Source organism: Podarcis erhardii, assembly GCF_964252035.2.
Source record: "Podarcis erhardii genome assembly, chromosome: 6".
Taxonomy (NCBI): Eukaryota; Metazoa; Chordata; class Lepidosauria; order Squamata; family Lacertidae; genus Podarcis; species Podarcis erhardii.
In genome coordinates this window covers 49,259,914-49,284,544 of record NC_138510.1, presented here as the reverse complement: position 1 = coordinate 49,284,544, position 24,631 = coordinate 49,259,914, and the positions used below count along the sequence as shown (strand labels likewise).

At 40.3% G+C, this 24,631-nt stretch overlaps 1 protein-coding gene across 1 annotated transcript; it reads right to left on the bottom strand.

The window, feature by feature from the left end:
* Positions 1-1,118: 1,118 nt before the first annotated feature.
* GNAI3 (G protein subunit alpha i3) lies at positions 1,119-24,124 on the bottom strand. The gene is made up of 9 exons (XM_081866426.1): positions 23,914-24,124; positions 14,589-14,631; positions 13,696-13,837; positions 11,693-11,850; positions 8,150-8,278; positions 4,951-5,080; positions 4,262-4,415; positions 2,396-2,608; positions 1,119-2,288 (listed from the first exon to the last, which is right to left on the bottom strand). Exons 1-8 carry the CDS (start codon positions 24,029-24,031, stop codon positions 2,418-2,420), a joined length of 1,065 nt encoding a protein of 354 aa, XP_081722552.1. The 5' UTR covers positions 24,032-24,124; the 3' UTR covers positions 1,119-2,288; positions 2,396-2,417.
* Between the last annotated feature and the right edge of the window lie 507 nt (positions 24,125-24,631).

The following is a 24,631-nucleotide window of genomic DNA, read 5'->3' as shown; positions in this document are numbered from 1 at the left end:
TAATGCAAAGTGTTCACACTTCAATTGTCTCCTTGCCAAGAGGGGAAACAAATCACAAAGTAGCTATCTGGGAGAAGTGAAGTGTGTAGAATAGCACACAATGCATCTGCAGGATAATTCGTTTAACCAGTTAGTGGCTTAGCACAGGGGTCGGCAAAGTTTTTGTGGCTTGGGCCAGTTCACGGTCCCACAGACACCACAGTGGGTCAGAGTGCCTGCACATGCATGCACAAACACTATTTCCGGTGCTCCTTCTGGTGTGGAGGAGGCGTGCGCAGCTTCCCACTGGTTGCAGAAGGCGGTCCTCGCTCTGCTCCACGACGGTTTAGCGCGGCGCATGGGAGCCGACCGAGCAGGTAGTGGGGGTCCATGGGCCGGTTAAACAACCCCCATGGGCCGCTTGTGGCCCATGGGCCTTAGGTTGCCGACCCCTGGCTTAGCATTACATCCAGACATGGCCAGTGAGTGAAAGACCAAAGGATGTCTTGCACATGCACATTTATCAAACAGCAAACCTCAAGTCAGGAGGTACATTCAATCTCAAGCAGTTCTTTTCAGTTGAAGTGTATTACGCATTTAGTACGCATGTATGAAATCGAACCTCACAGAATAGCCTTGGGCAAGTGACACCGACTCTGTTTCCCTTTTGTGAAAAGTGAATAGAGTTGATGCAAGCTAAACATTAATTCACCAAGAGTATTTTACGATAGTGTGTGCACAGAGAAACTGATTAAGCTAGTGATCTGCAATATTCTACCATGTAGTGAGAATTTTACCACTCTTTCCTGTTAAGAATCATCATCATTCTTGGTAACAAACAGTCATAAAGAAATGCTTTAGAAAATTATTGCTGTATCTTGCTAATATGACTTAATGGTAGAAATAACTTGCCACAATTCTCAGCCTTATCTGTGTCAACACACAGAAAATACCTGACACCATATTCTTCAAGAAACAAGACAGGAAAGTTTCAGTTATTTATATGAAGGTTCAGCACAACGAAAAAGCTAATCCAGCTAACTAAAATCTTTATTTGCAGAACCTGGAAATGCTATTAAGAGAGACTGACAAAGATCCCTAGATCATTTCTAGAAATGGCTCCAATAAAGTGAGAAACATTAAGATTTTTAACTCACCGTTTTAATATTGCCAATAACTACATCAGGTTGAAACTGTACATGACAAATTGGAAAAGAGTCTCAATGTAATGGTTTCAGCAAATAAATGTACTGACTTGGGTTAATAACATCACTACAGTAAAAACAATGGCAAACAGGAACTTGGCACCACATTTACAAAGTAAAAGCATGCGGTTGATACATTTTTGAAATCTCCTATGAGAAAAGGCCCTGGTAAATGCAGAACAAATTGCACTGTCTACAAAACTCCCCACTGGTTTAAGACCAAACACACACACAAACAATTAAGTGGTTGATTAAGTAGCTTTGTAGCAGCACTCTCTCCCCACCCCCTGCAGTTTGTAATTTTACAACTCGCCTTTCTACCTAGAAGCCAATTCAGGCATTTCATGTAAGAAGATTTTCATCTGCTACATTAGTAGCACACTCAGTGATTTGGTAATCAGCATAAACCAGGCTAACCCCCTCCCCCAGCCATTAAGTCTGACAAGACTTGTTACCCTGCTACAGGAAATCTCTCTTTCAGGGGTGGGAGCACCTTACAGTGTTTGTAGCAGACTCATAACATTATACATTAGAAGAAGCCATTGCTTTAGCCATAAGAATCCTAAGGCCCTTTTAAGTAGTTGCAGTTACTGTATATCAAGTTCTGACCATACCAAGTTTTAAAAACAAAAGGTTCCTGCTAAGAGGAATACTTTCTGCGTGATCTGGTCACAATCATGTGCATAGTTAAGTGTTTTTTGTTTGTTTTTAAAACAAGTCTGTTTGCAAATAAGGAAATAAAATTTAGTAAATATATAGTTTTGATGGAAAAACCTTAAAAACAGAGCAGCGGTGGCTTATTAAAGAAAGAAAGCTACATATTTGAAGGTCTGGGATCTCAACTTCGTAACAGCTGTACACATTTGAGACTATGCAATCCATATGATGCCTGGATGATTTAAAAAAAAATCACACTTAACAGTAGTTCCATTTTTGGAATTTTAACTTCCGCATCCCATATCAATAAAAAGGTCCCTAGTACAGAAGATTGTGCTAAAGAATGCAAGGATTTTTGCATGCTGTTTTCATTCCCCGGTCCTGTTCATGCTTGCAGCTGTCCCACAAGGCAGCAAATAAACAGTCCAGTTCTTAAAACGCAACATCCTGAAATGGAAATAATTTTATTTCATTAGGTGAAGTTCATGTCATAGCCAGGCAGCTGTTTATGCAATGCTAAAGCTCAGAAGAGACTACAAAGTTCATAAACTTACATTTCACTGTTACGCTCTCTTTTTAGTAGAGTCCACATTCTTTCAGGTTGTTTTTAATTATAACATCTGTAACAGCATCAAAAACAAATTGCACATTCTTTGTGTCAGTGGCACAGGTGAAATGGGTGTAAATTTCCTTGGTGTCTTTTCTTCGGTTCAGGTCTTCAAACTGGCACTGAATGTATGCAGCTGCCTCTTCATATGTATTAGAACCTGGAGGGGGAAAATTACAACTTCTACTAACTAACACCATTTTAAGGACTTGCAATTGACTTTACAAGTCTTTGAAAAGAAAAGCAACTGTTTCCAGTCATCACACTTTGCCATCATTTTAGGCTAAAGAAATGCATCTAGACCTAGGAAACTGTGTCTACACCTCTTAAATGAAGCAATCACAAAAAAGTAGTTCATTTTAAAGAAACACAATCACAGCTCCATTTCCCCAAACAGGGCATATGCGAATCTTTTGTGATCAGAAATCTTTACCATTTACTTCTTTGCTTCTTTAGTGCAAATAGTGCTGCAGTCACTGAGTGCCATTAGTGAAGTACTAAATTGAATCAGATTGAGTACAAGATTGCAGCCTCCAATGTATGCATATATGAAGCTGCTTATAGTGAGCAGACTATCTAATTTAATCCAATCCAATACCATCTCCTTTGTCTGGTAACAGCTTTCCTTCAGCTCAGTTTGGCTATCAGGTATCTCTTTAGCTACAAATGCCAGGTACTGGTCCTCAGACCTCATGCATGCAAAATATACAGTCTGCAACTGAGGTATGAGCCCCTTCTATCCATGTTTTAAAACTGTGTTAATAAAAATATGGTACTTGGGTGCCACAGAATTCTCATTGTTCTTGAAAACCTATTTCTTTCTTGGCTTTTGTAATAAATTCTTTTACACTCGTTTTTAAACTAGCTACTAGCTCCCCCCTCTTTTTGTTTTTAAAGCAATGATTTTTTTAAAAAGTTCTAATACTTTGTAAAACCCAAGAGGCTTAAGAACTACCAGTTTCAATTGCAAGAGAACATAAACAGGTGTCATGAATGACAGTACTTTGTACCTAAAGCTGTGGCTTGGGTTTTGACTACTTATTTATTCCCTGTAAGAAGCATGATTCATCTTTTAAGAGTGTCTGACTAAAAGGCCTATCCATATATCTCACACAGTCTGATCATTTCTGATTGCTCTAGACTTCATCATTACAGCTAGAGGCAGAACCATGTGGTAACAGAAGCATAATAGTTGGCTACAAAGCCAAGATACAATTTTAGGACCCCTCTATGAGGAAAATAGCAAACAGTCATGAAGCAGTAATTTGCAGCTGTTGGGACTATCATGACTTGCTTATTCATAGGAAGAAATTCTGTGGAAATAGGACACAACAAAGCAGTGAGGGAAGACTACACTGCGCTACAAATTTTGAAAGTTTGGGCAACAGAACTCACAATGAAAGCCATAATAAATTGTTGGTGATAGGGCATCAGTTTCAGAACTAGGATTATAAAAATCTAATTTTAATGCTGAGAGAAACCACCACTTTCATATCACACATAGTGAAAGGACTCAATCTGGGGGGAAATGTCTAGGTGTCTCCTTCCATCAGAAAATTCAACCTTGGGCTTTAAGAGAGAACATGAAGTATTCAAGCCAGCATGACAATAAGTAAACAGAGCCAAGCTAATGCTAACATATCTGTTTTCATCTAGCAGGAACATTATCAGACAGGGATCTATATTTTTTAAAAGGTTGATAGATGATGGGACAAAGAAAAATATTATGTACATATACTGAGGTCATAAATACACATTAAACCAAGCAACAATCTGTTTTCATCCTATTTTCCCCATTATTTTTTTACCTTACCTGGGTATTCCGGGTAGCAAATTGTTAGTGGACTCCTCCTTATCTTTTCCTCAAACAGATCTTTCTTGTTTAGGAAAAGAATGATTGATGTGTCTGTGAACCACTTGTTGTTACAAATGCTGTCAAAGAGTTTCATACTCTCATGCATACGATTCTGGGAGGAGGAAAACATCTCGTTGAAAAGGTAATACCCCAGCAACTTTGCATAATCACTAATGAAAACAAAGCTAGTAGTGCAAATAATGTGATTTAGTCAAAGCTGATGCTCGGATAAGAAAGTACTAGTAATCATTTGGGCAAGTATCAGAATTCCTAAACTTTGGCAAAAAATGGGTCACAAAAAGACTTTTCAGTTATCACAATTACATAATGTTTCACAAAAATTCATCCAGATGCTTTATTTCCTTCTCAGCTAAGAACTACTGTAGTTTTCAGATTCAACGGTGGGGGGTGGGAGCAAGGAAGATTTTATTGAACACAGCCTGCCAATTAGTGCTGCTGCCAGCGCTCACTGCAGGAAATTTGAGGAGACATACAAGAAATGTTTGCTTCTATGCCTTAGTAATTTTCAAAACACAAGTCATTTAAATTAAGTTGTCCTAAACAAACTACATAAAGCTTAAAGCCAATTTCCACCACAGTTTACGTAATGCAACATGTAACCAACATTTAACTCCATGGCAACCTACCATTTCTTCGTCCTCAGCAAGAACAAGGTCATAATCACTGAGAGCTACGCAGAATATAATTGCTGTTACGCCTTCAAAGCAGTGGATCCATTTCTTACGTTCTGAACGCTGGCCGCCAACGTCAAACATCCTGGCAGAAAGAGAAATTGCTTTTATTATTATGCTACATTATGCCATAAAGTACAGTGCAGTGTACAGTGTTGTCAAAAGCACACCATAGGGTTGTTACAAAGCTGAATGAGCCTTTGCCACTAGCATAACCTATGCTGCTCTAACACTGTTTTACTTAATAATTGAAACATGCTGATCCTAGCAAAAACTATGATAAGGGGGTTTCTAATAATCACTAAAAGCCAGATGAGTCATTGAGACTACTAGGCCAAGTACCTCTACAACTAGCCTGCTTGCATGAATGCAGGGCTCCCACAATACACTATCGTCCTCCTCCGCTTAGTATTACCTCTACCGGCAAACTCATGCTCTCAAAGTCAAAGCCCAAGAAGATAAGAGTATGTTCAGTTATGATAATTATTCAGTCCTAATAATTTGATCATGTGAAATTGTCAGCAGTAGTCACCACATATCATGGTTTCCTTACCACTTCAGGTTAATGAGTGGGAGTCAAGTTGGGAAATAAGAGAGAATGATTTTGACATGGGGTAGGATTCAGGAGTGTTATCAATCTGCTTTAGCAGAAACATGTTATTGCAGAGGCTGATAAACTGCTAACATATGGTATAATTTAGTAATCTTGAGAAATATTTAAGTAGTGAACAGTCCAGGGAAAACATTATTTGTTTATACAGTTTGAACAATATGCGTAACTCCAGACAATTTCCAGTGTAGTCTATTGAGCGTAGTACTTCATTGGACTGCTATAAGAACAAGATTAGCATCTCTTGGTAGAGACTGAATGGACATATGATCCAATAAATCTAAGAGTCACATGAAATAACAGGATCATAATAGCAGCAATGTGCATTTTATCAAGTATTCAAGGTAAGTGGACTGGGAAGAGGGACCTGCCTACTTCTGTAAGGGGAAGGCAATATTTACCTTGAAGTATAAAACTATCCTGCCTCTAACAGCTGGAGAAAGAACAAAATAAAATAAAATAGCAAAATCTCACTTTTGCAATGTGAATTCATATTCTCCAACAGTAGACTATAACAATTTACCCCATATTCAGCACAATGATTTCCTTTTGGAGTGAAAGGTGGCATAGAAAGGAGGAAATGCCACAGAAAAACATAAGGACATCTCTCTTGACATATCACACAGGTGGGTAAGCTTGCTCAACACAGAACCTGAATGTTATGCTAGCATACGATGTTTATCATCTTCTGCTGCTTGGGAACAGCATTTTGTTTGGCTGCTGAGTAACAATGGCTGATTACGCAACCTCCTGTTGCAGAATGGTCAATGCACTTACAAAGTGGTTTCCTGTGGGAAAGCTAACCAGCAGAAAACATTTATAAGCCATAACACCATAGTGCAAGGTGTTGCTAGTTTCTAGTTAAATTTCCCCTAAAGGGTAATATGGTCTTATTTTATGTTTAGCTGAATGGCACAACAAACCAAACAGACACTCCATAACATTAAGACTGGCTAGCTTAAATGAGGAACCTACTTAAACAACATACACGCTGCTGTGTCCACATAGTGCATCAGGAATTCTTTAAGAATAGGTTAAACTCTCCCTTTCTGTGACTGAAGTTGAAGAATGAGAGTTTTTCGCATTCATCCTCTCTATATATGGGGTTCATTATTCCCACTTTACATATACAGAACACAAGCTCATCAACAATAATTTTCCAAAGGCCATTCTGTGACTTGATGTCCAGAACCAAACTTTACATGACATTCACCCAATCCTAACTTCCTTGTGTTTGTTGTTTGTTTTTGCTGTGCATTTATAAAATGAACACAAAAGTATTCTTAAACATTATCCCAACCAATTGGAGTGCAATTAAAAGACATGTGCAAGTGAGCCTTGTCAGCAGAAATCCAAGCAAAGGTAGTAACTCATTTTGCCATACATAAAATTCTTTATTAAAACATTCTTATAATATTATTATTACCGTCTATCAAGATAAAGCACTGTAACTAGGCTATGGTGGAGCATATGATCAGAAATGAGCATTTCTCTAATAGCACGGTGGCAGGTAGAGGAATATTGGGTTTCAGTGCATCCTTATGGCTGGCATGAAGGATAGGAGACAAAGGGGAAGAATTCATACTTAAAGGGATACTGCCTAGGTCAGGCCCATTCTGTTAAGGTGGATACATGTTCATAGAGCAGGGCTCCTTACACTTTTCTCCTTTAAAACTCAGACAGAGTGTCTAACATTTCTCTGAGTTCCATGACCTCTGTAGCAAGGCCCCCACCCTACCACAAAACATGGTGGCATCTTGCAGCATGAGGGATGTGAGCTCTTACTAGTCCCACTTATTCTGCATGGCACTATATATTACAGAGACATGGGACTTGATGGAAGTTATAGTCAAAACAGAGCCAAGGGACTTTAAAGGCTGCATTTAAAGAGCATATGGCAATCCCTGTAGAGGCGATCAATAAAGATGGTGGGAAGCTACATTGAGGTACATGGGTTGCAAGTCTCAAATCACTACGTATGTATTCCAGGGGGAAATACACATCCCCTTTCCTACATCAAGCTCTATAAATGGCAAGCATTTAAACACCTGTGCATGCTTCCGGCCAATGTTCCGTTCTACTGACTGGTTAGTACTCTCTCTACACAGTTTTGCTGAAAAAGCCATGCACATTTCACAAAGCCATGTTAATTTCAGCTCCAACTGCAACACGGGAAAATAAACACGTGGCAAATTGGAACGTCGGCATGGTGGGGATTTCAACAAATAATGTAAAACAGTAGTCAGTATCCTTTTAGTATATATGCTCCTGTAAAGGAAGGGTTCAGTACCTGTGTCTGTGATCCCAACATAAAAGCAGCTGAAAAGAACAAAACAATGAAAATAAAAAAGTGAACTGATACCAAAAATCTCCAGCAAGAATAGAACTGAAGGACAGAGATTTTACACTGTGCGAAGCCGGAGCCAAATTAAGCCTGCACAACATGAGCATATGTAAAAGTCGTAAATTTTACACCACAACCCAAAAAACAGTGGAGTGATAGTAATATGTAAGTGGGACCCTACAAACCACAATGTAACTCACTTGAAATACAAGTCCTTGAAAGTGAAGTGTGTTTCTACAATGCCTGTCGTTTTCACTCTGGTCCGTAGAACATCTTGCTGAGTTGGAATGTAACTTTGCTGGGATATTCTGTCCAAGTCATTAAGGTAGCTAAAGGGGAAAGAGAGATGGAGAAAGGAGATAAATACATTTTTATCCACTCTCTTGGACTAAGACACAATTTTCATGAGCGACTCCTATATTCCTCTTCTATGCCTTATTCTCATCTAGAGAAAAATAAAAAATTCTTCTGCAATGTTATTTTTCTTCTTCTTCTTCCAGGGTGTCATGACTGTCATATAGTTGTAGATTACCCAAAGCCCGTCAAGCACTGGCTTTACTGGATGTAACTGTTGAAATTTATTCCATGTTTAACAAAGTTACTTACGGTAAGTTTGCAACCTCAGTTGAAACTGGAGCCAATGGATATATTTTGAGTTCTTTATAAGAAAGCTACATTGAGAGCTGCCTTAAAATGTAGTTTTAAGATACAGGCTTTCCAAAACATCATTACTGTAGCAATGTTCACACTATAAATTCTCGAGTTTTACAACAATCAGTAAATATAATAGCTTGAGCCAAAGTAGTCCCTAATATGATGATGAGAATAAAAACTCCTTAAGGCAAGGTCCTGTCTTTTTTGCTTAAGTTATTCAATAAAGAACATTTATATAAATGGTGCTTATTTGAAACATTAAAAAAGAGTTCTAAGATATACATGTAGGAAATGCAATGTAGAAAGAATTGATAGTTGTTACCTCTATACTGGCAGGCAAAGGGGAGAAATACAAGACACAAATTGAAGAGTATGCACTATAGATTGGTAGGATTGCAAGCTTGAGGTATGTATCATTGCCTGAGTTGCTGTGATGAGAGAAACTTCATGGAGATCAGTAGGAAGGAGTTGTGTGCAATGCAGCAGTTAAGAAAAGTAAGTGACGAGACTATGTCACCAATTAAAATCTTAGCTCGGTCACTAACTTGCTGGTTAACTTCAGGCAAGTCACTATTCCCCAACCTCACAGATCCCCACTCAGTAACAGGTCTACATTAAAAGGGTTGTTGCAAGGAGTGACGACTATATACAGTACTTGAAATCTTAGGAGATTTCCTCTGTCAGTCTTCCTCAACATGGTGCCCTACAGATATTTTGCACTAAAATGTATGAAGGCTCAGGGTGATGAGTGGTGTAGTACAAAAGGTATGGAGGGCAGCTGGTTAGGGAAGCTTGCACTATATTATTAGGTATTATTAGGTAATGTCCCTATTCCCCATGGTTTCTTTTTACAAGTATCTATGACTTTACTTACTTCTAAATATGCGTAAAGAACCAACAGACACTGTCTTGAAAATCACAATGTGCTGGAACCAAGGAGGAAATACAGTAGCTTGCCCTAAGGGTACCATGAGCTTTATCAGTTAAACAAGGTTTGAATCTGGGTTATCCACATCCATATCCAACACATTAGTTACTATATAGTATTCTGGCTCTAGCTTAGTTTTCTCCTGCAGCAGAAGGGAGGGCAGCCTTATTCTGCACTGCCACTTAACTGTATTTTACAGCTGAACCTTTTAACGGAGAGCCCAGTCTCATTTGGTTCTATAAAGTCTCACAAAGCAGTAAGACGACTTAAAATTAACTCAAAGAATATAATTACTGACTTGAGATGCTATTCCTTTGCTAAAGCAGATTCCTGATTAGGGTTTCATGTTAACAAATTATCTAGGGAGGGCAAAGTTTATGATCTCAGCTTCTTGAAATAAAAATACTTCTGCTGGGAAACAAAGATCTTGCGACCTTCTATGATATACTTAAACTACAGCTATGTGAAACAGTACTTTAACTTTATTTATTATTTCATTCATTTATACCTCACTTTTCTGCCCACACTAGAAGGAAGAGCGTGTTGTCCTGCTTTTAGATTAGGCAATGGAAAAGCAACCTGAAACTAAAACCAAAATGTGAGTGGATTAAATGAAAACTCCAAGCAACTGGCTGTAATGTAAAATGCCGCCAAAAGAATACAAGAGCTACTTCAAGTGCTGAAAACAGTTAAGAGCTTCATTTGAAAACAAGAAGCAGTGAATTATTTAAACAGATGATATTCTCTCTTTCCATGCAGGTTAGTCATATGTATACAGTACAGTCACGTTTCAGCAGCAAGCTCTGAAGAAGTAAAGCTGGTTTAGATCTACCTTATCTGGTAGTACAAAGACTTGGTTCGGCAAGTTATCAACCAGCAAGGAATTAGTGATTTTATTGCCCTCGTCCTATGATATGCTGCATACACTGGTGTAAAAAAAAAAAAATCTATCTCAAAATAGATAATCCACAGGTTCTTAAGAACATCTTGGTTTAAATTACTGGAAAATGCAAATAAAACCATTGTTCTACAAAAAAGGGGGGGGCACAGCAATGCCAAGAAAATCCATTCAAAAATGATACTTGTTCCCTATAATCATAGCCAGCTTCATACTGCTGTTATGGGTATAAATGGCTTCTTTTATTGTGACTTCAAGCTAAATAGTAGTACCTCTACTTACATATCCCTTTGGATATGGAATCTTCAGGTTATAGCCACAGCAAACCCGGAAGTGTATACTTCTGGGTTTCACCGAATGCACAGAAGTGCTCTGCACGCCTTGTGCATGTGCAGAAGCGCACCTCTATTTACATTATTTTTAGGGTGTGAACGGATCCCCAGAACGAATTAAGTTCATATCCAGAGGGTCCACTGTAAAGGCAGAAAAAGTCTCCAGGAAGTGTTGCAAACACCTATACCCTAAGAATATTAAGCACTTCTGAAATAAAATAATAGGTTCATGCAGTTCTGGAAAGAAATAATAGGTTCATGCAGTGTCCAAAGGACTGTTGCCACTCCTCAATTGTCCTCAGTGACTAAGTTTAAACAAATGACAGGCCACAGTCTTTCCCAGTCCTACCTGAAGATGCCCAGGACTGAAACTGGGACTTTCCGCATACAAAGTAGATGCTCTACCACCAAGCTACAGTCCTTTCCCAAGTTCAGACAAGACAAAATAAACACTGAGAATTGGGCAGATGACATTTTTGTCAAAACGAAAAAGATTAGTACCACTGTTTTAGAGGAGACCTCAAGAATGCCATTAAAGTCAGGTTGCCAAGCATCCAGTATACCATAGACAAGGAAAGTGAGTGGTGTTGGGACTGATGGCTCCGCCCTTTCCTTTGACCCACAGAACTCGCTTTGATCAATTAAGCATAATCGATGGAATCTTCAAAGCCAAGCCTTCATTAACTGTTCACTGTCCAGTTTGTCAGGCTTAAGGAATTTTCCTGAAATGCATTTTAACATCCTCACATTAAGTTTCCCCAAAGCCTTTTGAGGAATACCACAGAAATTATTTGGGAGTATTCATCGCTCTTGCCAGAACTCTGAAAAATAAACAACAGTTCTGACAAAACAAGTATAGCACCTATGTGGGTAGTTAAAAGAGCATGAGTTTATCGGTGAAAGTGATTAAAATCTATAAAAAGCTTCTTACTAGGATGCAGAATCATTAAGCTGATATTCCCTTGATCTGCTGAAGCATGCTTGGACCCCAGGATCTCTCCATAACCGCTTAATCACGCCTGCCAGTTCAGGAGTCATGACTCCCTCCTCTGCACTTCCAGCTAGTACAAACAACTGACGGGCATCATCCTGCAGAAGAAGGCAAATTAAACACTGCTGTTATCATGTGCAGTATAATAACATATGCTTAACAACCAACATTAGGGGAAGTGTTTCAATGCGAGTTTACAATGGTATGGTTGATTACCTACTACCCACCAGCAGCAGACTGTTTCCTTCTTTGAAATGTGACTTCTAAACGACCAACTGCTAATTGCACAAACCATTATTTGATGTGCATCACAACTAGAATTCAAAGAATCAGCTATGCTGATCAGAACTACCAAAAATGAAGGTATACTACAGTCTGATATGACAGTTGGGAAACAAGCTCATCCAATAAAGAGGTTTGGGACACCTTATTTATTATTGGAGATATCCACTGTTGCACAAGCAGACCTGCTCATACAATTGGACTTCCTCTTCTTTTCCTCCCCTCTGGAGCCCTCTGTGCCCCACAACCCTCCAGAGCAGATCTGCAATGGGAGACTACAAGAGGGAGAAGAGAAAGCCCCATTGCATAAATGGAAGTCTGTTCTACAGACACAACTGTATGTTGCCCTATGGCATAAGCTTCTGTGGACTACTTTAAATAGTACTACTCAGCTATGAAACACATTGTGATAAGAATGGCAAGAGCCAAAGAAATAATTAAAGCTTACGCTTATGAATTAAAAAGTTTTAAAGCTGCAAAACTAGTAGCTGAGCACTGTCTTAAGCTGGGAAAAGAACAATTTAAGCAAAACAAATATCTGCAAATACAAGAAATATAGCTTTAAATTAGGGAAAAGAAGTTGAAATTTTTGAAATAGATGCTCATCAACACTGCATACCAAACTAGTTTTTTAAATCATGGATAATTAAAGTTTTAAAGCAAGTATGGGAGAGCTCCAGTTCCTGGGACTAAATAGTCCAATCAAATCATGTTCACTTTCCCAAGTCTTATGTCATCTATGGCATTAGGTGCAAGAAACTTCAAGCCACACACTACATGTGGTTGGTTGTAAGCGGCTTTGGGTTGCCTTGGGCAAGATAAAGCATTTTTTAAAAATGAAATAATAATAATAATAATAATAATAATAATAATAATAATAATAATAATAATAATAATATCACCAGCTTGAATTTAAATGGGAAAAATGACTGATATACAGGAAGATGGACAGTTTCAGCAAGGTGTTCTCCTACTTAATTATACAAAACAGTAATGATAGATTAATTAAAGAAGCACAGCAGCAGAAGCTACAAATTTGTCTAACATGTCTTGAGCTGTTTAAGAGATCACAAAAGAACATTCTCAGAGGTTGACAGCACTTATTTATTTAAGGGATTTGTACCCCACCCTTCAATGTTTACATGTCCAGGGAAGCTTACATAAGACAACTAGTAACATAAAAACCATTAAAAACAGTAATAGCTATAAAACAGCAGAGAGCAAACAAATCCACATTTTTACAGAGATTTTGAACTAGAACAGAATGCATCAAAAAGTTAATTAAGAGCTGGGGGGGGGGAGTCAATGCTTGGAGATGAAAAAAACAAAATACACACCAGCACTCCTAAACATAAAAAGACCTGCTTCCCAGTTACCACCCACCACCTAATCATCTGAAAGCAGAGAAAGCCCTCAAAGATCTTACTTAATGCACTGTCAGGTTCACGTGGGAAAAGGTAGTCCTTCACATCTACTGACAACATTACAATAACATCAAAACAACAAGAACACAGTTTACCAACTCCTCACATTTTTGGATCAAATGTATACACATAAACACAAGATGGTAATGGTATTTCCACCACCAGTTTAATAGACAAGCACTTTATTATCATTACTACTAAATCAGTAGTAATTTTAAATCAATACAATACACTTACAGCTCTGGCAACTTCACCAAAGTCTATCTTTAGTCTTCCCATTGCTCTTATTATTGCAATGATGGATTGGATAGTATTGCTGTAGACAACCACTTTATACTGTCTGCATTCTTCCTCTGAATAGCCATCCTCATGAATGATTCTGAAAAAGAAAGAAATACTAACCAGTTGGTGCTTTGCCCAGAGTGAGGAAATCCCCATTCAGCCATTAGGCTAAGTAAGTACTGAGCCGGTCACTGTCAGTCAGACTAACCTACGGTACCTCACAGAGTTGAGAAAGGGGGGAGAGAACCATACATCCCCTCATTGAGAAAGGGCAGGACAAAACAGTAACAAATAAAATTTTATTCCTTACATATACCTAAACATATTGGGTTGTAGTTTAACTACTGCCAAGATAATGGAGCTTTCTTGCCTCTTGTTTCCCCTGTAGTCCCTTTGTCCTCTCAAAAACTGTTACCTGGGATTGGGAAATCCTCCGGAATGAGGTGGGATGTGGAGCAGGGCCTGCAGCAGGAAGGATGAACCAGCAAAAAGTTCGGGGAACCCCACTCCCTTGCACAAGCAGAAGTACAATCTACTTGTGCAATAGCACATTAACATACTTCACTAGCACCATGGGCAAAGCACCAAGAGAGGATCATGGCAGGACTCAATAGCTTTGTAATCTCACAGCCCAATAAGACATCTGTACAAACAGCACAATATGACAAGAAAAGGAGCAGCATGCAAACTTTCAAGTCCCCAGATGTCCCCTCACAGTGCCTTCATGGCAGAGTGAAGTGGGGAATAACAGAGCTCTTTCAAACCCTGAGAAGATCCTCCATGTGCAGGCAATGTATGCGGTATAATTAGATTAGGTACCAGTCTAAAAGATACGCCGCTTTACTTACTTCATCTGTTTCACAATGGTGCTTTTACCAGATTCTCCAGCACCTATAAAACAAAAATAAGCAAACCTGTTTTAATTTGATGTGGAAATTGAGAAAGCAGAATCTTGGTGAGTGAGTTCAAAATTTAACTATTTTTCTACATCAACTACCGTCTGTTCCAGAAGCATTCACGCACCAGTACACTTCACACAATTTAATTCCCATGCCTCTTAGCAACAGCTGCAAGTAATCTTTGGCAGTTTAAGCCTCATTGGAAGTCAGGATTTACAAAATGAACATCTGCATTCTTTATACAAATAACTGGGATACCTACATATGTATACAGGATTACCCATCACCTACTTATAAATGTTTCTCATACTTCCTGCAGCAAAACACTACTGATCTCTCAAAGACTGTCAGAAACATAAAGACCAAATAATTATGTGTATAAAACACTTAAGCACACACTTCCTTTTGTGTGTACATGTGACAACACAGATGTATGCCCAAAGCCCGCAGCAGCATATACTGAAGTTTTGAGTTTCTAAATTAATTACCTAATTTTTGCATGGTTAGTACAGTGGTGCCCCGCAAGACGAACGCCTCGCAAGATGGAAAACCCGCTAGACAAAAGGGTTTTCTGTTTTGGAGGCACTTCGCAAAACGAATTTCCCTATGGGCTTGCTTCACAAGACGAAATGTCTTGCGAGTTTTTCCGACTTTTTTTCCCTCCCCCCCCTTTTTCTAAGCCGCTAAGCCGCTTATCAGCTGATCCGCTAAGCCGCTAAGCCACTAATAGCGCTAATCTGCTAAGCCTTCAATGCGCTTGCTTCGCAAGACGAAAAAACCGCTAGACGAAGAGAATCGCGGAACGGATTCTTTTCGTCTTGCGAGGCACCACTGTACTGAACTATGAAACACGAATTCCCCAAGATTTCAAAGAAGTGTCATAAATCATTGGCAGAGCAACTGCTTCACATGCAGAAGGTCCTAAATTCAATTCTACATCTCCAGGTAGGACTGGGGGAGAGACCCTTATCAGAAATCCTAGAGAACTGCTTCCATACGCGGTGGATAATACTGAGTAGGATAGCTCAATGGTCTGGCTTAGTATAAGGCAGCTTCTTATGTGTTTATAAATTGAATGTTGCTACTTGTTTACATACTTCAAAATCCCTTGGCTATAACCCTAGCAATTACTTTCCCCCAAAGACGAGGGGGGAGGGCAAACCAAATAAAAGTCTCGGGATGGGAAGAGAAGCTTGCATGTATTTCATCAGCAGCTGCTTTTGCTTCTTAGAGCCAACTCTCAATTGCTATGCCTCTGAGCCACTCCTAATCATGTGGAAATAATATACTGTTTAAAATATTAACTCCCTTTCAGGTGGCAGATCACATACCAAGCTGCTTTTAAGTTCTGCTACAAGAAGAACAGGATTTTCTTTACACTGGGGTTGTGCTGCCAAATGAAGTCAGAACGGAATAGTAGGGAAGGATACTGTAAGCAGAGTGTCCAAATTTTCAGGATCCGGGTCTTAAGACCACAATTACTGGTGAACTGGGTAGCATGAAGTATACAGAAAAAACTACAACAGCTTCAGTTGTGCATTTCACATTAATTTCTTATTTTTAAAACGCAGCCTTCTATTGTCAAAGCAAGCAAACATATTCTACTTCACAAGATGGCATTGGATCCCAAAGATACACTGACACCCAAACTGAACAAAAGTCTTTGTTTATATTAGGTTTGTGAGACCCTTGGCCAGCCAGATGTTGTTGAACTACAACTCCCATCATCCCTGGCCACTGACCATGATTGGTGGGACTGATGGGATTATAGTTCAGCAACATACAGAGAGTCAAAGCTTTCCCACAACTGGTTTAGATATTTTAAAAGACTAAACAGATGGGATATTTTACAGGAAGATGAATTTGCAGCATTGTTTATGAAAAAGTTCAGTATAGATTGCTCCTCAATTTAAAAACCTGATGAAGAAGAGCTCAAATACATTTCAGACTATGGGGCAATAGCCTCAAGATATGAATGACCCAGCATTAGATTTTTTTTTTTTGTGTACAGATCTATGTAAGATTTCTTACATTTCCAGGAACCTGGAATATTTCTTAGCTCTGTACCACTTCTCTTAGGCCTGAAATATTTATTACACCTGTGTGGGAAAAGACCCCAGCTATCATTACTTTCCTGCAAAACAAGGTCAGGAGGGAGATGACTGCAACCAAGAAGGAACGGGCAATAGAAGCAGTGCTTCACATTTTGCAAACATGGATCAGGGACCCAGACAGGGGAGGACAGAGAGTGGGGCTTTGCAAGAGAAAGCCAGCAGAAAGTGGAAAGTTTAAGGACTCCCCCCCCCCCCCCGCAGCTGCTTCTTCACTGCAGTCACTCCTTCGGAAGTGACTTTGCAGAGAAGATACAGCAGTTGGGGTTTTATTATGCAAGGTGGCTTCATCATGAGTGGTTCTGGCATTTTTCCTTAAGTTCCACCTCAAAACGGAAGAAATAAAATTACAAACAGTCAACTTGTTCTAAAGAGGAAAAAGCTTTAGTTAATAGAAATACAGTGGTGCCTCGCAAGACGAAAAGAATCCGTTCCGCGAGTCTCTTCATCTAGCGGTTTTTTCGTCTTGCGAAGCAAGCCCATTGACGGCTTAGCGGATTAGCGCTATTAGCGGCTTATCGGCTTAGCAGATAAGCGGCTTAGCGGCTTAGAAAAGGGGGGGAGAGGGAAAAACCCCCCGCAGGAACTCGCAAGACATTTTCGTCTTGCGAAGTTACAGATAGGTAGCCGTGTTGGTCTGCCATGGTCAAAACAAAATAAAAAAATTCCTTCCAGTAGCACCTTAAAGACCAACTGAGTTAGTTCTAGGTATGAGCTTTCGTGTGCATGCACACTTCTTCAGATACACTGAAACAGAAGTCACCGGACCTTTCTATATAGTGAGAAGGTGGGGAGGGGTATTACTCAGAAGGGTGGTGGGAATGGGTGATTGGCAGATAGCTGCGATGAGCCTGTTGACGACTCTTAACGACTGCAATAGGTCTAACAGGAAAAAGCAAGGGGTGAGAAGGTGAAAAATGGCTTTGTCATGTATAATGAGATAAGAATCCAATGTCTTTGTTCAAACCAGGTCTCTCTATAGTTTTAAGTTTGGTGATAAGTTGCAATTCAGCAGCTTCTCTTTCCAGTCTATTTCTGAAATTCCTTTGTAATAGAACAGCTACTTTGAGATCTTGTATAGAATGTCCTGGGAGATTGAAGTGTTCTCCTACTGGTTTTTCTGTCTTGTGGTTCCTGATGTCGGATTTATGTCCGTTTATTCGTCTAGCGGGTTTTCCGTCTTGCGAGGCATTCGTCTTGCGGGGCACCACTGTAGTAATTAGTAATTGGGACGCGGGTGGCGCTGTGGGTAAAACCTCAGCGCCTAGGACTTGCCGATCGCATGGTCGGCGGCTCGAATCCCTGCGGCGGGGTGCGCTCCTGTCGTTCGGTCCCAGCGCCTGCCAACCTAGCAGTTCGAAAGCACCCCCGGGTGCAAGTAGATAAATAAGGACCGCTTACCAGCGGGAAGGTAAATGGCGTTCCGTGTGCTGCGCTGGCTCGCCAGATGCAGCTTGTCACGCTGGCCACATGACCCGGAAGTGTCTGCGGACAGCGCTGGCTCCCAGCCTATAGAGTGAGATGAGCGCACAACCCTAGAGTCTGTCAAGACTGGCCCGTACGGGCAGGGGTACCTTTACCTTGCTAGGTTCCCCTTCTTTTAAGAAAGCTTAGTTGCAGTGAAAGATAGTATTACTATTCAAGGCCATAGCACAAAATTAGCAGGTACATTTTGAGTATACTACTTGTACGCACAACAACTATAATATGCATGCTTCTTTATCATTTGTGTAGATTATGGGGATTATGCCATGGCAGAAAAAAAATCAGGTACAAATGCCCCCTAGCTCTCAATGATGTGTGCCTGCAGTCAAAAAATGCCATCCATTCCTCACATGTCACAGGGCTCCACACTGTATATTCATTAATTTTATAAAATGTGAAGCAGCCTGAAAATTCACAGAATTATTCCATTTATGTACAATTATTCCCACTGAAGTGAAGGGAGACAGAACCTATTTACTGTACTGTGGTTCAACTGGTTTGTGAAGTTATACTGAACCAGACAAATAATATACATTATCTGAGTAGACAGATCAATGCAACTTCTGTAAATTTAGCTATTTACGGCAATAGGAAAATCACGCAAGAACTATACGTCAGCTAAATGGAGTGGCCCTTCATTAAAGTGTTTTTCCTAGAGGCAAAACAATAATGGAACAATAGAAGTGTTGTTTGGAACAGAGAGATGTGGGGAGGATAAAGGAGGGGTAATAGCAGCATTCTCTCAGTTGTATAGATTCCCTTTATCCTTGAAATCTGTTGCAGTTATCCTTAGTAACTGGCCTGTTACTAAGGATCAAATGCCAAAGGACTGAAAATGTGTCTACCATGCTGCCTCCTCAACTAAGTATTATGTATTTCAGAAGCTTGAAAGACATCTATTAGTAGCTGACGGTTGGTAATACGCCAAATAATTTCTTCACACTTCGGTTGAAAGTGAATTTTGTACTTGCCTAATTGTGCTTATTGTGAGACAGACTAGAGTATTGTTTGTGGAAAAGTAAGTGACCTTTGTATGACCAGAAAGAAAGAAAGAGAAATTATGATCACACAATTCAACAGTTTACGTAACTGCTTCCAGAATACCCCCCGGCAAAAAAAGTAAATCTCACCAAGGACGTACAGGACACTTTACTACTCCATCTGAGGAGCTCTGTTTGAAGACCACCAACACACAAATACAACAAGTATCAGGCATTGTGAACAGAAGCATATAGAAAAAAACCTTCCTAAAAGAATACAGTATCATTTTGAACTGGAGGCTGGTGAATGTTACAGTATTGCATAGTGTAATAAATCAGGATGAAGATGATGCAAGAGAGCCTTTCTCAAAGAAGCCTACATGACTGGGTGCAAAACTGTTAGGATATTGAAATGATACAGAAAAAGAAATCTTTACTATTATCCAGAAATGTATGAAATTAATGAAGGCTTGGCCTACATCAAAGTCATGGTTTGACAAACCATGGGTTAACCACAAGTTGTCCCACAGACAAAGAAACCACGACTTGTTTCTCCAAAGTTTGGTTTGTTTTGCAGCTGCTGTTGCCTCATGCCTTTGACCACCCCACCTCAGACATTTGCCAAACAAACCACACTAAAGGAAGGGTGCTTGGTTAGTATGCAATGCAAAGCTGAAGTTAGAACATGTCAACAAATCATGGCTTCATAGTGTGACTTGATGGCAGTTAACAAACCATAGTTAAGCTGCTGGGCAGGGTTCACATGAAATGTTAAACCATGGTTTAGTGGCCAATGGCTTAGTATTATATGTGTGTATCAGTCCTATATGACTAACTGAGGAATACGAGGAATATTTCATTATGTAAACACCAGTCATTTTATGTTCACTGATTTCTTAAAAACGGCAACTAAAACCATTTCCTTTTTGCATGTGAATTTTCAGTGGTTATAAACACACAGTCAAGTGAAGTGAACTAATTACCTTGCTCATCATTCCTTCACTGCAGGTTTTACTATACCCTTCATGGCAATAGCACCATCTATACAGAACACTTGATCTTTTTTCTTAGCAACTGGTATTCAGAGACATGGAGCCTCTGATCCTGGAAGCATCTTATAGCCACCATGGCTAGTAGCCATGAATTTGTCTATATCCCTTTTAAATCCATCATGTTTATTAAACAAAATGAGTATTCTGCAAATCATAAACCATCTGTGGACCGACACTAATTAATGTACCCATGAACCTTTGGTTGTATTGTTTTGGTAATACAAGGAAATGAATTTGCACACATCTGCATGCACACTTATCCCACCAAGTTCAGTAATAAACTTATAAGTAGACTGATCAAGACTAGCTCCTTCAAATTAAGACTATGCCATACTGTCAAGTGGAATTTTAGTTTTAAAATAGTATTGAATCAAAGCCATTTGTGAAGTCATTCAACCCAATCAATGCAGGAGTGCTCCATAAACAAAGTGGTTTAGTTTAAAGCTCTATTACAGATACTAGGAATTCTATCTTTACTTCTGAATACATTGCAAGGCAGTCACACCTTTCCCTTCAGCATTTTTAAAAAAATACTGTTTACATGCACAGATACATGCAAACTCTGTACAGCATAAAAACATGAAAGCATTTTGGGTCCTATGAACCAGTTTGTGAACTTACATTCTTTAGCCTGCAATTCTATACAAAGCTACCTGTGAGTAAGCCCTATTGAACTCAGAAGAGTTCACGTCTGAGTAGAAATGTATACCACTGATCTATCAGAAAAACAAGCATAAACAAGAAAACTTGGGATGAAGATTGGTGTAACTAAACTTTGGGAAAGTGTGCTGCCAAATTCCATGCTGCCAAAAAGGAAAGGAAAAAACGAATGCAGAGAAAGAGAGGACGATAATTCTTCTGAGGCACAATGGTAATAAAACTGCCCCCCAAAGGAGGTTTAAATCATGATTCTTCCAATTGAAAATACAGGTTCAGAACTCATAATATTCATAGTATTTCAGTTATGTGTGTGTTCATCATGCTGACTTCCTAATCATAATTGGTTGGGGTGAAGCAATAATTCTAAACCGGATGCTTCGTGGTTTCTTTCTCCACTAGAAAAAGGGGCAGAGCAAAGCAGGAGTGGCTGGTCTGCATGCAGCTGGGCACAGGATAGTTTACTAAACCATTAAATTAATGGCTTAACATTACATGCTGACATGGTCGTGTGACATAGTTCTTCTAAATTAAATGGAGGCATGGACAACCTGTGGTCCTCCAGAAGATGTTGGACTGTTAACCATACTAGCTGGGGCTGAAGGGAGTTGTACTCCAACAACATCTGTAAGGCCACAAATTTCTGATCCCTGTTTTAGTAATTTTTGAATAATTTTATTGTGCCCCCCATCTTTCTCATTGAGCCAGTGTTCATGGGAAAGATTTCATAACTGTGATAAGTTAAATTGTCCTTTTCTAGTTTTTGCCAGTTCTAAAGCTGCCTTTTTGAAATGGGATGGGTTACAACAGTGCACAGCATTAACTGTAGTTGTAGCTGATTTTTTAAAAATACCTTTCCTAATGCAGAATTTTGCATTTTCATTGCCACTGCAATTGACTTCTGGTGGCCTTTGATCACAATGGCCTGATTCACATGCAATGCTAAGCCAAACTCCTCCCTTGCCATTTTGTTGCTGCACTAAGCTAAGCCATGGTTTACTTAGCATGCCATCTGAACCTAGGCTTCTTGTTTAGTTATCTTCGCATAAACTATATGCTGTAATCAATTGCAGGATAGCAGGAAAATGACAGGGGAGGAGCAGAGCAGCTACAATCTCCTTTCCAGGAGCCATTAAGTTTGTGCTAAGCTAAATTAGTGTTATGTGCAAATGAGGCCAATACCTCTTTCCACCTCAGTCTAATTAAGGGTTTCTCCCACTGACCCACCCCAACATGCATGACTTTGGAGTCAGTACAACTAGGACCTTAAACTATAAAAGTGCATTAAACAATAACATTTTTTAAGAACAAAGACAATAGAACACACAATAAAATGTGGTAATAAATAAAGCATAGTTGTCCAACCAACAAACTCTTTAGAAACTCTTCATGGATTGGTTAGGATTGTACTCTACTATACCATATCATCTGCCATTATCTGTAAACATGGCTGTTTATCCCGGACATCATGGTTGTTTTTAAGCTAAACACCTACTCCTAGGTGAACAACCCCCAACAGGTTTATATTCTCTCAATTAAGAAAACTTATCCTCCGCTTTCTGCTTTGTTGTCCTTCAGTCATTCACTATCTGATCCTATGAGCATTGTTTCTTTAGAAAACACTGATAAGGAACTTCATCACCAAGTTTTTGAAAACTTTGTTTGGAAGCTACCTGTAGTTATTAAATGCTTATTTTTAATTTCTTGTTTATCACACCTGCTGTGATTTCTATTTTAGGTTTTTGAAAATCCAAAATTTTGTACTTTAAGAACTGGGTCATTTGTTACTTTTTCTTGGTTGCTTTATTTTAAAAGCCTGAAATTAAATAAATGAATGGCTACATTCATTCATTAAATGAAATAAAGAACTGAAGTGAATGACATGTGGCCTCAGTGACTTAAAACTGACAAATGAAAAGGCGATGCAATTTCAACTTCTGCCACTTGTTATCTAACATAGGTCTTCAGATGTACCGCCAGGAAAAAAAAAGTTCAGGAGAAAAAGTTCTGGCTGAAAAGAGGGGGTGTCTAGAAAAAGACCAGGAACACCAAGTACACTTGCCAGATGCCACTAACAGAAGACAGGTAATTCTTGTGCTCTTTGCTAGAGAGAAACCATTCCACAGTCCCCTATACTGTATGTACAAGACAAACAGCTTGAGGCTAACCCTCTTTCTCACATTCATGGCAAAGGGGCAAGCTGCCCAAGGTTATCAGGGGCCTCTTCCTTCAAGCTTCTAGAGAATCAGCAAAAGGAGCAGGCGGGCACTTGGCATCAGATGCTGCCTACATACTAGTTCTAGGAATCTGTTTCTCTCTCATTTCATTTTTTCAGAGAGGTACTTCTGCAAATGTGAAAACCTGGAGGAGGGTCTGAAAAGGGATCTTTAAAACACAAATGCAGAACAAACCCTTATCAACACACGGAACAAACAGCAAGGAGTTTTTTGTGTGATGTGAAAGGTAGACCGTTCTCCTTCCTCAAGGTCTACTGCAAGTGGGTGAGTGGGGGGGCAGCTGTACAACTATTCAAAACCATCATCCTTCCAAGTTCCTTAAACCTGATCGGAAGGTTTCTATTTAAAAAAATAATTGGGGAAGGCCTAGGATCTTCTCCCACGAAGTTTAGTCGCGACTGACTTCCTGGGATTCTGGCCTTAAGCCTGCAGGACTTTTACTTTTACTACTTAGGGCCTTAAAAAATTTAAACATACGAAAGCCCTTTGGGTCAGAAAGCGGCAGCTGGACCAAGAGGAGCTCTTGGGCTGGGCGCCTCGCTCCCTCTTGCTCGCGAGGAAGCTGCGGGACGTGCCCGGGAGCCACGGGAGGGCCAGCCCGGGCCACCAACGGGGAGCGCCCGGTTAAGAGAGAATCGCCACCTCGGCCTCTCCTCACGGGGCCCGGCTGCCCCGTCCCTGCCCCTCGCCCCACCCCGGGGCCGCCGGCGGAGCAGGCCCCGGCCGCACCCTCCTCGCCCGCTTCTCCTTACCGAGCAGAAGCAGCTTCACCTCCTTGGACGCCTTCTCGCCGTCTTCGCGCAGGTTGCGGTCTATCATGCGGCTCCGCTCGGCCGCCGCCTTGTCCTCGGCGCTCAGCGTACAGCCCATGGCGGCGGCGGCGACAGGACGGGAGAGGCGGGCGGCACCTCTCGCTCTTCTCAACGGCCGCGGACTCGGGAGGAGAACGAGCAGGGCGGAGGAGGGGGGGGGGAGAGGCACCGGAAACCCGTCCAGCTTCCGCCTCTCCACGGGCCACTGACAAGCGCTTGAAAGGCACCCTGGGAAATGTAGTCAAAGGACGCGTCTCCATCTCCCACTTAGGGGCGCGCGGGGAGACTGACTAAGGCCCCCATCATATATCCAAAGGAATACTTAGTTCCCGCAAAGAATCTTGGGAATTGCAGTTTGTGGGTGCTGACAGCTCTCAGGGCATCACACCTTCCATGTATTATAGACTATCTTACAAACCTTCTGACTATTGGCCATATGGCTGGATCTGATGGAGTCCCATCAGGATCGGGGTGTGGGGTGGGCACAGGTTTCTCATCCTTGGAATATAGGACTGTAGCATGAGAAAGACGATACCAACTGGTATTTCCTTGGCCGGAGGCGCACGTGTTTCAGGGTAAAAAACGGTAGGGTTGTTCATAGGAAAACATTGTGAAATCCAGTCATTTTTTCACTGCAATGATTTGTCAGCAATATGTC